This window comes from Erinaceus europaeus, chromosome 3 (genome assembly GCF_950295315.1).
Source record: "Erinaceus europaeus chromosome 3, mEriEur2.1, whole genome shotgun sequence".
NCBI lineage: Eukaryota > Metazoa > Chordata > Mammalia > Eulipotyphla > Erinaceidae > Erinaceus > Erinaceus europaeus.
In genome coordinates this window covers 125,883,831-125,896,056 of record NC_080164.1, presented here as the reverse complement: position 1 = coordinate 125,896,056, position 12,226 = coordinate 125,883,831, and the positions used below count along the sequence as shown (strand labels likewise).

General features: G+C 35.5%; 1 protein-coding gene and 1 non-coding gene across 11 annotated transcripts in view; both read left to right on the top strand.

Moving 5' to 3' along the window:
• CCDC158 (coiled-coil domain containing 158) overlaps window positions 1–12,226 on the top strand; it is a 91,327-nt gene that overhangs the window by 30,928 nt on the left and 48,173 nt on the right. For all 10 annotated transcript variants that reach the window (XM_060187897.1, XM_060187901.1, XM_060187898.1 and 7 more), the window contains exons 9-11: window positions 5,990–6,109; window positions 8,622–8,819; window positions 10,036–10,518. In XM_060187897.1, the coding sequence (XP_060043880.1) occupies window positions 5,990–6,109; window positions 8,622–8,819; window positions 10,036–10,518 (801 nt within the window). The remainder of the gene's footprint in view (window positions 1–5,989; window positions 6,110–8,621; window positions 8,820–10,035; window positions 10,519–12,226) is intronic.
• Window positions 9,482–9,586, top strand: LOC132537886 (U6 spliceosomal RNA). Its single transcript, XR_009549306.1, has one exon. It is a non-coding gene; the product is annotated as a U6 spliceosomal RNA (small nuclear RNA).

Below are 12,226 nucleotides of genomic sequence, written 5' to 3'. Positions count from 1 at the left end.
CCAAATATTTTCATCTTTACCAAAGTAAAGAAATATAGTTTATCTCATGATCTAATATCCAACTACATTTTGCGAAGATTTATTTTTTAGTTGAATTAGTATTGAATTATGACATTGGTATAAGTTTCAGGTATACATCATTAAAACCAACAACTATGCTTCCTTTGTCCTGATTTATGTCCCACCAAACCCCACCTTCCTTTCTGGTAACCACTAATTTGCTTTATATTGGGTTGTCAGAATAGCCACGACATAGTTTTCTATACAAAAATATATCAACTTTTCCAACAGCCCAACAGTACAAAAATTTATTGTTGTCTCATCTAGAATTTATTGTCGTCTCATATACAATATATATATATATTCTATATTCACACATACACACCACTTATGGGTGAAATCCAATCATATAATATTTGTCTTTTTCCATCTGGCTTATTTCACTAAGAATGATAGTCTTTAAGCCCACCCACGTTGTTATAAATGACACGATTTCATCTTTCTTTATAGCCAAAAACAGTATTGTTATATATACATATACCACATTTTTTTCTTTCTGTCCATTTGAGTACACACCTAAAAATGAAGCAAGTTTTTATAAACTAACATTTAACCCTACTACATCTATTACATATGATGCTGGCTATTTTTTCTCCTCTTCAGATGCTGATTTGATGTTCACTAAAGCACTTTCATGATTCACGGGTAGGTTGCAGTTTGAATATCACTGCCCTACAAACCCTCCTTTGCTTAACTCTAATCCTAAATCCTTGTGGCAAGGTTTTTCTGCTCTTGCCACCTTTGAACAATTCTAAGAAACATTATACTGCTTTAAGGCTAAACTCAAGAAGCAGAAGTCCAGAGGAAAGTATTCTTTTCTGCTTCTCGGTGTTCTAATTTCTTTTTCTCAGGATGAGCTTTTCTTAGAAAGACTAATAGCAGAACCCATTCTGAGCAGACCAAGACTACACAAAAAGTGTTGCTCTCACCTACAGGGTGGTCATGATTTTAGAACAATGTAGGGTAGAAGGCTGTTACAGTACCCATCACTGGCAGAAGCAGGCACTAACAACCTGGCAGTGAAAGGCAAATAGGAGGCCTAATGCATTATATTCCATTACAATAATGATATTCATCACCACTCAAATAATTTTGAAAAGATTATGTATTTGTTTATTAACAAATTAATTCCATTGAAAAGCTATAGGGTGGCAAATAAAACTCAACTTGAAATTGTTATAGCCTTCCTTCCATTATAATAATGTCTAGAAAAATCATTGCTTCATAAATTTAGCACTATCATCTGTTCATCTGCACATGATTTAGTATATAGCATCATGCTAGTCAACTCTAAATTTAGCTATGGTGAGAAATTTTAACAATTCAATATTTATAAAATTGCTTTTATAAACATTTGTCTTTTTGGCATCGTAGAAGCATATGTATACAAATGAATGATGGCAAACTATTTTTTCACTGATTTAGCTTTGATATGCAGTATTACAAGCATTTAGGAGTATAGTCGCAAATGTATGTATGCATGTATGCATACAACTCACCATACTTAACACCAAAATTGACTACAAAATTTTCAGATGAGTTTTTTGAATTCGTAAATATAAATATATTAGAATAATTATGTTATTTTTACCTAATGTAAACATGGAGCATCAGAAATTTTGACAATCCTAGACGGTCAACCTTTAATAAAAAATGGGGCATATAAGTTTAATTCTGATCCAGATCATTGATATTCATAAAACAACATATTTAACCTAATCCAGTTGGCACCTAGCTGATGGTTAACTATAGTCTAGAGTACACACATTACCATGTGCAGTGATGTGCATTCAAGCCCCCATTCCTCATCTATGGGAGGGATTCACAAGTGGTAGAGGAGTACTGCAAGGTATCTCTGTCTTTTTCTCTTTATACTTCTTGTTCTCTCTTCCTCTCTATTTCTGTCTTACATCCTCTATCAAAAAAGAAGGGAAAAAAAGAAAAGGAAAAAATGGCCATCAGGAATGCAGAACAATGCAAGACACAAAGCCCCAGCAATAAACCTGGTAGTAAAATAACAACAACAACAACAAAACTCTATAGGAAACATTGAGAGATAATTATTCTGCTATATTAATACAGAGTTGAATATATGGCCTAAACAAACAGTAATATATGTATGAGCAAGGAAAAGCAAGTCAATTAATAAAAGAATTTCATCTTAGATCATAAAATATTCTGCTGTATGAAATATTTTTGTAGTGAACTGAACATATAATATAAAACCATAAATTATTCGGCTTTAATTTCTTTCATTTTCATGTACCTTGACTCTACATTGCTAAAGACTATTAAAATTTTAAAATCTATTTTCCATTGCTTCTTTAAACATTTCCGTTTACAATAACCAAGTAATAATAGTGGAAAAGTCAAAGAAAATATTGAACAATGCACAGAAGTTATGATTAAGAGTGAAATTTTGTTCCCCACCTGCAGGGGGAAAGCTTTACAAATGGTGAAGCGGTGCTGCAGGCATCTCTCTATTTCCCTCTCTGTCTCCCTTACCCTCTCGATTTCTGGCTGTCTCTATCCAATAAAGATAATTTTTAAAAAAGAGTGAAATTTTGTGTGAAAGGAAACCTATGAAAGTGTATTAACATTACACATAAAATGTTTTGAGAAGCAGTACTTATTTTCTCCTAAAGTCACACTTCTTAAGAAAAAAAAGTATTTGTTATTTTAAAATTAAATAGATCCTTATCTAAACCTTACTGACTTAGAATGCTTAAACTAAGAGCTCATTTAGGAGGGCAGTGTTTCTCTTCCAATTAACTAAAATATCTATATTGATGAAAATAGAAATTGTGTTTCAAAGAAGATTATAGACATAATGTTTGTAGCTTACCAAAATGTCTTACTGTAATGCTTTTTTTCTATTCTTCTCTTTCTATTTTAGGAGAATCTCCAGAATTCCCCCTTACGAATTTGGACCAGTAGAAGCTGTCACTATTGGCTCTGTAGATTTGGCTTTGCTCTTATCTTTTGCTTTTTAACAACAAAAATACCTCATGATCTTGATTCTAAGTTTATTTGCCTAACTTGAAAACATATGGGGCTGAATGTCATACTAAAAAACAAACAAAACAAAAAAGATCTAGTAGCACTGGCTGGACAGTACACGTGCAGGAAGAGTCTGTGCAAAGACTTTTGCATAGTTCTGCCAATGCACCTCTGTGCTAATCTGCAGTATCCTGTATGATCCCATATCTGTGCTTTTTTGAACATAGAAAACAAAAATATACAATTTACTATGATTGATAATATCTCTAAAATCACTCTAACATTAGAATGAGATCCCAGTACTTATTTGTCCAGTGGTCCAGACCAAAAAGTAGATTCATAGATGGTGAAAGGGAAAACCAGTGCTGCTATTTGAAAAGAAAAGAAAAAAAAAAACTTTATTATATCTCAGATGTCAGTATTTATTCTGAACATTTAAAAAAGGCTTTTCTTATAGTGTTTTTCACAGCTGTTTTATTAGCTCAGCTGCTACTTCAATGGTTTTCCCTTTCACTCTCCATTTATCTTTTTGATTGATTGATATATACAAACATTTTTATTCTAAAAAGTGAAAGGTAAAAGCCAGAGCTATAGCAGTTGAGTCAATACTGACATCTATAAAACAAAGGTCCCTACAGGGGTCTGGAGAAATTTCTGATGCTTAATAAATTGATGTGGAAACATAAGACTTGACCTTTCTTTTTTCTTTTCTTTTTAAAATTCTGGTCTTAGATTTTTATCATCAAGTTTAATGTTATCAAATTGCCATGTAGAATTCTTTTAAAAAGAAAAACATACAAAATAACACATCTTAATTTGAGCCTTGAAAGTGCATATACAAATGCCTTGCTCAAATATAAAAATGTTATTAATGCCAGACTATGATTAGAAAATATTTGTTTTAGTTACGTGATGAACTGAAAGTGTTCTTGTTAAATGTATAGCTTGATATGTAGTTTCTTTGACCATATTTTATTTCAAATAGCTAGAAAATATAGAACTTCAACTTTATTATACTATTCTCATGGAAAAAATATTAGGGGCAGAACTGAAAAGAATATGACACATAACTTGGGAGACTCTTCAAATTTTAGATTTTTAAAACTGAGACTTCAAAGAGGCATTGAATGTGTCTAATTCTTAACCTGATCAGTGCTTCTCTGATCATGTTTGCCCATTCTTTGCTATGAAAATGTAATAACTAATTGTAAAGGTTTGTGGGGTCTTCCCTTAAATGTTTCTATTGATTGATTGCTGATTTGGTCTTTCACAATAAAAATAAAGCCAAAGAGATTCTATTAACTGATATTATTCATTCATTTTTCTTAGAAAGCTGCTTGTGTTGTAGAGATTGAATTGTTGTGGGGGCTTTTTATATAAATGCCTCCAACAAGGTCATAAGAGTAAAGCAGCTGTTTATAGGATTATTAGTCTCATGAACACATCTCTGTAATAATCTAATATATATTTCTAATTCTTATGGTGTGCTATATATAAGCATATATAAATATACAAATATAATGTCAGCTTTAGAACATGTCCAAAATTTAAAAATCCAGTCAACATCGGTAGTGTTTCTAAGTAATTATGAAATTAATAATTCTTTATGGATATTTTGTTAAGGATCTATAGCTAGACAGGTATATAATGGTATGTGGTCACACATTTATCAGAGAAGAGCCACATACACACACACACACACATATAATTTATCTGCTGACTTAGCAGTTTAATTTTGTTTTCGATTTTTATTTGACAGGACAGAGAGAAATGGACAGGGGAGGGAAGATAGGGGAAGACGTGCTTCACTGCTCATGAATCGATCCCTCTGCAGGTGGGGAGTAGGGTCTTGAACCCAGGTCCTTGCCCATGGTGACACGTGTGCTTAACTGGGTTTGCCACCACCTGGCCCCTAGCAGATGAATATTTTAAATGAACCTAGGTGAACAGTAAACAAGACTGTCATCAAGAAAACAAAGTACATGGTAAAATTGTATTGTAGATGTCACACTTCAAGATTAGGTATCACTGCATAACATAAAATATCAACATGTTGTCATTATTTTACTACCCCAGTATCCAAAGTAGAAATCTGTGTGACTCAGTTAAAATCCAAACCCAAAATCTACACAGTATGAGACATTGCATACCAAGTGATACTATACCTACTGGTGGTTATAACTGTGGGGATGTTATTAAAATTGCCAATCCTTAAGGCATATGTAATAGAATGCAGATTTACATAGAGCAGACATCTGTGTACCCTGCCTTTGAGGAAAAATGCATCTGTAAGAGTCCTATAAAATTGGTACTTTCATCCTAGTCTATATAGTTGGAGAAAATGAGGATTAGAATGTATAATACAAAGTATATATGTGTAAGCTCATCTTTTCCAAATATAGTAACTAAATAATTTAAAACTATTGTTTTTATCATTTTTTCTTTTATAACGAATGTCTTATTACTGAAACTCTGATACTATAAACAAATGAGCTTTTTATATATCATGTAGTTCATTTACATGGGCTCTGAAGAATCTTAGTTATGCCACATTAATTTTCCTTACAAATACCAAGTTACAGAACATTGATTCATAAAGATAAATCTTGAACAGTGTGAACACGAGAGATGTACTACTGTCAATGTCCAAATTCAGTTACCTTGTGTTTCATTGTAATTAGTTTTACATTGATCTGAAGTTTAAGACATTTTGCAAAATGTATAAGAATAAGCTTTCTTTATATTTAGTCTTCGTTTATTTATTTATTATATGTGCTTACCAAAAGTGAGCATAGGTCAAATGGCATTTTAAAACTTATTTCAGCCTAGTAAAACAACTCTTAAGCTTTTATTTTTGCTCCCTCTTGCTTTGCAGAGACTGTGTTTTATCTTCCACACTGACATAGGCTGTCTGTGCTTTTCTTTTTAGATTGAAGAGCTGGAGAAGCAATTAGTCCTTGCCAACTCAGAGTTAACTGAAGCACGGACAGAACGTGATCAGTTTAGTCAGGAATCTGGAAATTTGGATGATCAACTTCAAAAATTGTTGGTAAGATTGTGTTCTAAAATATGAGAACTCATTTTTTTTACCGCAATATTTCACAAAATTAGTTTCATTTATAAAATCACAAATTTTACAAAATACTTGTCTACCCATATGTAATAGAATATCCTAAGTACTACTGTTAGCATAGGCCCACAAAAATAGTGTACTTTTTATATGCTCTTCTCCATACTCTATAGAAAGTATAACATATTCTACATATTGTATTGACTTTCCCCTTAAGCATAGAACTGTTATGACTCAAAAGTTAGGTGAAGACTATTTTGAGCAGCCATAGTCTTTTAAGTACATACACTGCTAAATTGAAGTGCTGTGTGTTCATTGTTAAGCCAACATCTAAAACACATACAAAGTGTACATACAGAAATTTAAATGAAAGTTTAAAAAAGAAAGGAGGACTGTACTAGGGAAGTGGCTCAGAAGTACAGTGTATTCCTTACATGCATTAAGCCCTAAGACTGCTCACTGGCACTCTATAAACTAGTGGAGCAATGCTCTCATCTCTATCTTAATGAAACAAAATAAAAGAAAATAGGATTCTAACAATAGTGAACCCACCTCTTTCTTCTGTTATAGGAACTATAGGCTGAGAAATTTAGGAAAGGAAATGTTTGGTATTCTTTTGTGTGATACTATTGGTACAGTAGAATAAATTTCTCTTCCACTACTAAATGCCACTCAAGTATATAGTGCTCTTTGCTGGTAGAGCCTCTTCTTCTAGCGTTTGCCCTTCTTCCGTAGCCAGTCAACAGCGTCAGGTTGAGCCTGATGTAAAGTTTCGAGACCTCCTTTGAATCTGGAGAGGTGGCAGTCGTTGACTATGTGGGTCACAGTCTGTCTGTAGCCGCAGGGGCAGTTCGGGTCGTCTCTGGCTCCCCAGCGATGGAACATAGCGGCGCACCGGCCATGGCCTGTTCGATAGCGATTGAGGAGGGCCCAATCATAACGTGCTAGGTCAAAGCCAGGCTGACGCTTGCAGGGGTCTGTGATGAGGTGTTTGTTCTTTACCTCAGCTGACTGCCAACTCTGTTTCCAAGAGTCTGGAACAGAGAAGTTCAGTGTAGGCATAGGGGACCAGATTGGGTGATGAGACGTCAAGCGTTGGACAGGGTGGGCGAAGATATCCGCGTATATTGGCAGGTCCGGTCGAGTGTAGACGTGGGAAATGAACTTAGATGATGCCGCATCCTGATGAATATCTGGCGGGGCGATGTTGCTAAGAACTAGAGCCTCTTATCTATACCAGCAAAAGGCTCAATGAACATGCACTACAGGCAGAGCTGGCAATAAGGTTAAGAGAAACTCTGAACTGTAGATAATTCATCACATCTCCTCCACTGAGTGTTACTCAATGTCCTTATATCTAATTTGAAAATCTTGATGATTAAATGTCTGAAAGATCCTGAAGCCTACCTCCTTTCCATTCCCTTCACTTCTACCCCATTGTTCACCCCCTTGACTCCTTGTATGGAACAGGGCAATAGTCTTACTAGGGTTCCTAACTCCAGTGTCTCCTCTTCAGTCCATCCCTTAAATTTCTACTACATACATCTTTCTAGAAAAAAAAATCTGGTACTGAGAAATGTTACACATATACAAAAACTGTATTTAGCATTGACTTTAAACCATTAATCCCCCCAAATAGAGGGAAAAAATCTTTTTATGTAAAAAATTACTTTCCACATAAAATCATATTCCCCACCTCCTGAAGCTGATGGTGGCCTTTCCAGGTAATTCATTTTACATGTCCCAAGCAATCCATATGTGTCCTTTTTAAGTCCTTTCCTAAAGCCTATACCTCTAAGTTGTTCTCAACATCTAACTCAAATGCCTTTTTGCAGCATTTTGATCCCCTTAATCACTTCTCTTTGTTTTACCTTAGCTCTGTCACTGTAATTATGAAAACAGTTCCAGTTATTTGTCTTTATGTTATTACTTCCTTTGAGTGACAAATCTTTTGATGATCTGTATGTCTGCTTCTACTCTCAAATTTTTGTTAACAACAAATATTATTTATATTTTTATAATTTTAATGACTAAAGAGGGAGATAATTCTGTTTAGACCCCAGTACTAGATGCAAATTCTGCCATTTCTGAAGAAGTAAACCAAGTATTATTGTGATTTCTTCAAACTTTTGAACATTCTTTACTAGAGGAATACAGTTCATATGAAGCACAGTGCCTTTGTTATAAAATCCAGAACTTAAAAACAGGAAGATATAAATTATCTATTGTACTTTTCTTTGTATTGTGTTTATTTGATAGTTTAATGTGTTTGGCTTATGATGCTAGAAATTACAAATAACCAAACTTATTTTTGTAGGAAATAGTTACTCTTAACCAAGACACTAAGAAAATTTTAAGTTTATTTAATTAATTTAAATATCAAAGATATCTCAAATCACACTAAAAATTCCAAAAATAATGTAAAGAAAATAAGAGTTTTGTTTTAATTATTTAGTATGGGGGAGAAAACAACCTACCTTCCTTGTTGTAGGCTGATCTCCATAAGAGAGAGAAGGAGCTGAGTCTGGAAAAGGAGCAGAATAAGCGTCTGTGGGACCGGGACACTGGAAACAGCATCACCATTGACCACCTTCGGCGGGAGCTGGACGACAGGAACATGGAGGTGCAGCGCCTAGAAGCTCTCCTCAAGGCCATGAAGAGCGAGTGTCAGGGCCAGATGGAACGGCAGGTTGGGAGATCTCCGGATGGCTTTCCATATGCTCTCCTGGGGACGGAGTGCATGGAGGAGGGGAGATGCATCATTTGAGCATTAAAGCAGCTCTAAGTAGACCTAAGGATTCTCTAAGCAAGTTATAAAAACCCATTCTTCCCCGCCACAGCACCACCACCACTTTCGGCCTTTTAGTAAACTTAAAATATTTAGCATTATTTCATTCACATACATTGTTAAGTAATGAAATTCCCATCCAATCACCTTTTTATTTTTACCTAGAAGTTGGTGAACTAATAATTGTTATGTTTAAAAAAAAAAAAAGCATTGAACCATAGAGAGATCTGAGGGATAGCCAAACTGAAAAATAAGACCTCTTTTTTTCCCTAGACTGAGACTGGTGCAATACAGAACTGTACACTCCATCTCAGAAGCAGTAAGCAGTGTTAGCAGCAGAGTGTAGGAAACCAGTTACTTCCACAGAGATAAAAACCTACAGCAAGGGTGAACTTTCCAGAGTGGGGAAGTGAACCACTGGAACCAGGCTTGGCTTAGATACCTCACCCCCATTTGATTTTTCTAGCCCAACCTGGGCAGAAGAAAGAAATAATGGGAATTTAGAATTGTACTCTTTCCAAATTAGGGCCAGAGAAATGTGAATAGATAAAAGCCATAGTTCAGTGCTTATTTTGGTAGCACAGATACTAAAATTGAAATGTTAGAGAGATTAGCACAGTCTCTGCACAAGGAGTGACATGCAAATTTGTGAATCATTCTATATTGGAAAAAATCATTTTTCTCTCAGGGATAGAATTAAGGGGCAGGTTAGAGCAACATAAAGGCAAATAAGGGCAAAGCAGTTATATCCAAACCTATCATTCTTCCCCCACCCTCCCGTTTGCCAGACTTCACTTAGATACTGAAAACAGGTTCAAAGGAAACTTCTCCAAGTGTCTTACTCCAGGAAAATCATTCTGGAAAGGCATTTCTTATTTAAAGCCTCTCCCTGTCTTGGTCTGACAAAACATGTTATTTTTTTTATTTATTATTTATTCTTACATATGTTGTCTGTATGGCATTCTGACAGCAAAATGCTCTGAGCTAATCTAAGCAGCTATTATCCATAATATCTAAAAATATTAATATCTTTATTATTTCATGTTTTTAAGCTAATATATCTGTTGGGGCTGCCTACATCTATCTTCCCAAATTCATGAAATTCTATCTGTAACAGATGGCAGCAATTCAAGGAAAGAATGAAAGTCTAGAAAAAGTATCCTCCTTGACAGCTCAGCTTGAATCCACCAAAGAGATGCTCCGCAAAGTAGTAGAAGAGCTGACAGCCAAGAAGCTGACCCTGGAGAGTTCAGAGAGGACTGTGTCAGACCTGACAGCTTCCCTCCAGGAAAAAGAGCGTGCCATCGAGGCTACCAATGCAGAGATCACAAGGCTTCGTTCGCGAGTAGACCTGAAATTGCAGGAACTGCAGCACTTGAAAAATGAAGGGGACCACCTCAGAAATATGCAGTCAGAATGCGAGGCCCTCAAACTACAGATGGCAGAAAAGGACAAAGTGATCGAGATTTTGAGACAGCAGATTGAAAACATGACCCAGCTGGTTGGCCAACATGGACGAACTGCTGGTGCTATGCAAGTCGAGAAAGCTCAGCTTGAGAAAGAGATCAATGACAGGAAACTGGAACTTCAAGAATTTAAGGTCAGCAGGTTTTGTTTGGGTTAGGTTTGATTTGATTTTGTTGATGTTTTTGCTTCTGAACTATCTTTTCCACATAAATGTGACCTAATTTGCTGAAAGAATTCTATAGAGTATATAGACCCTCTGAGGTGGTTCAAAATTTTATATCTGTGTGCACTTGTGTGTGCTTATAAGAAAGAGGTCATATTACTACTAAATTCAAGAGGATTTGGTTGAGGCTGGGGAGATAACATAATGGCTTTGCAAAAGATGTTCATGCCTGAGGCTTTAAAGTCCCAAATTAAATCCCCAGCATCACCATAAACCAAGGCTGAGCAGTGCTTTGTGGAAAAGAAAAGAAAAAAAAAAAAGTGTGGGGGGGGAACCTAGTTCAGTATAATTGGTACAAAAGAGAAAAAGATACAGAAAATAGTTTCATTGTGAAGACTTTATTGATCCCATAGTTTGAAGAATTTTCTTCCGTAGTCCAGGAGGTGGCACAGTGGCTAAGGCACTGGACTCTTAAGCATGAGGTCCTGAGTTCAATCCCCAGCAGCACATATACCAGAGTGATGTCTGGTTCTTTCTCTCTCTCTCTCTCTCCTGTCTTTCTCATTAATAAATAAGAATTTTATTCCTACACAGATAGACCTAAATCTGAATCCTATATCTCACTACTTAGTAACTATAAAGCATAGAACTACTTACTGAGTCTTGGTTTCTATGTTAAGAGACTAAGCAAACCAACGAACCCAAGAACCTTACTGTGTTACTTGAAACTTAAAGACAAAAAAATATATATTAAGAATGTACTCTTAATATATAGGTTCTGCCTATAGAAAATATTTAGTAAATATTAATTTATTTCTTGTTCCATTGTTCCTTTAAGATTAATTCACTTTATTTGAGCCTGCTAGAATCTGGGTCACACACTCTACTGTGTTATATGTAGGAGGTTAGATTAAAGTGTCTCTTCACTATAAAGTCCCGGCTCCCCACCTGCAGGGGAGTCACTTCACGGGCGGTGAAGCAGGTCTGCAGGTGTCTATCTTTCTCTCCCCTCTCTCTCTGTCTTCCCCTCCTCTCTCCGTTTCTCTCTGTCCTATCCAACAACAAAACAACATCAACAATGGCAATAATAACCGCAACGAGGCTGCAACAACTAGGGCAACAAAAAGGGGGAAAAATGGCCTCCAGGAGCGGTGGATTCATGGTGCAGGCACCAAGCCCAGCAATAACCCTGGAGGGAAAAAAAAAAAAAAACTTCTTTAAGCAAGTATACAGCTTTTCATCTTTATGCTCCTGCCTCATATCCAGTAGATACCCAGTTAATATTTAGAATTTTAATTTTTTTATTTTTTTATCAGAGCACTGCTCAGCTCTGGGCTTATGATGGTACAGGGGATTGAACCTGGGACTTCAGAGCCTCAGGCATGTGAGTCTGTTTGCATAACAATTGTGCTATCTCTCCTGCCCCTCAGTTAATATTAAGCAAAATTAAAAGGATTTAATTTTTAAATGTAATATTGTAAGCTTCATATCACATCTCTGACTTGATAAGTCACATAAACTTTGGATGCTTTAGTTTTCATGTTCTAAAAAATAGATTGTTTTTAGATTATCATATAAAAATATACAAGTTAATTGCATAAAGAACTAGAAGGTTCAGGGCTAGATCCTGGTGTACCCAGTTAAGGTACTATGTGCAAGGACCCAAGTTTGAGCCCTG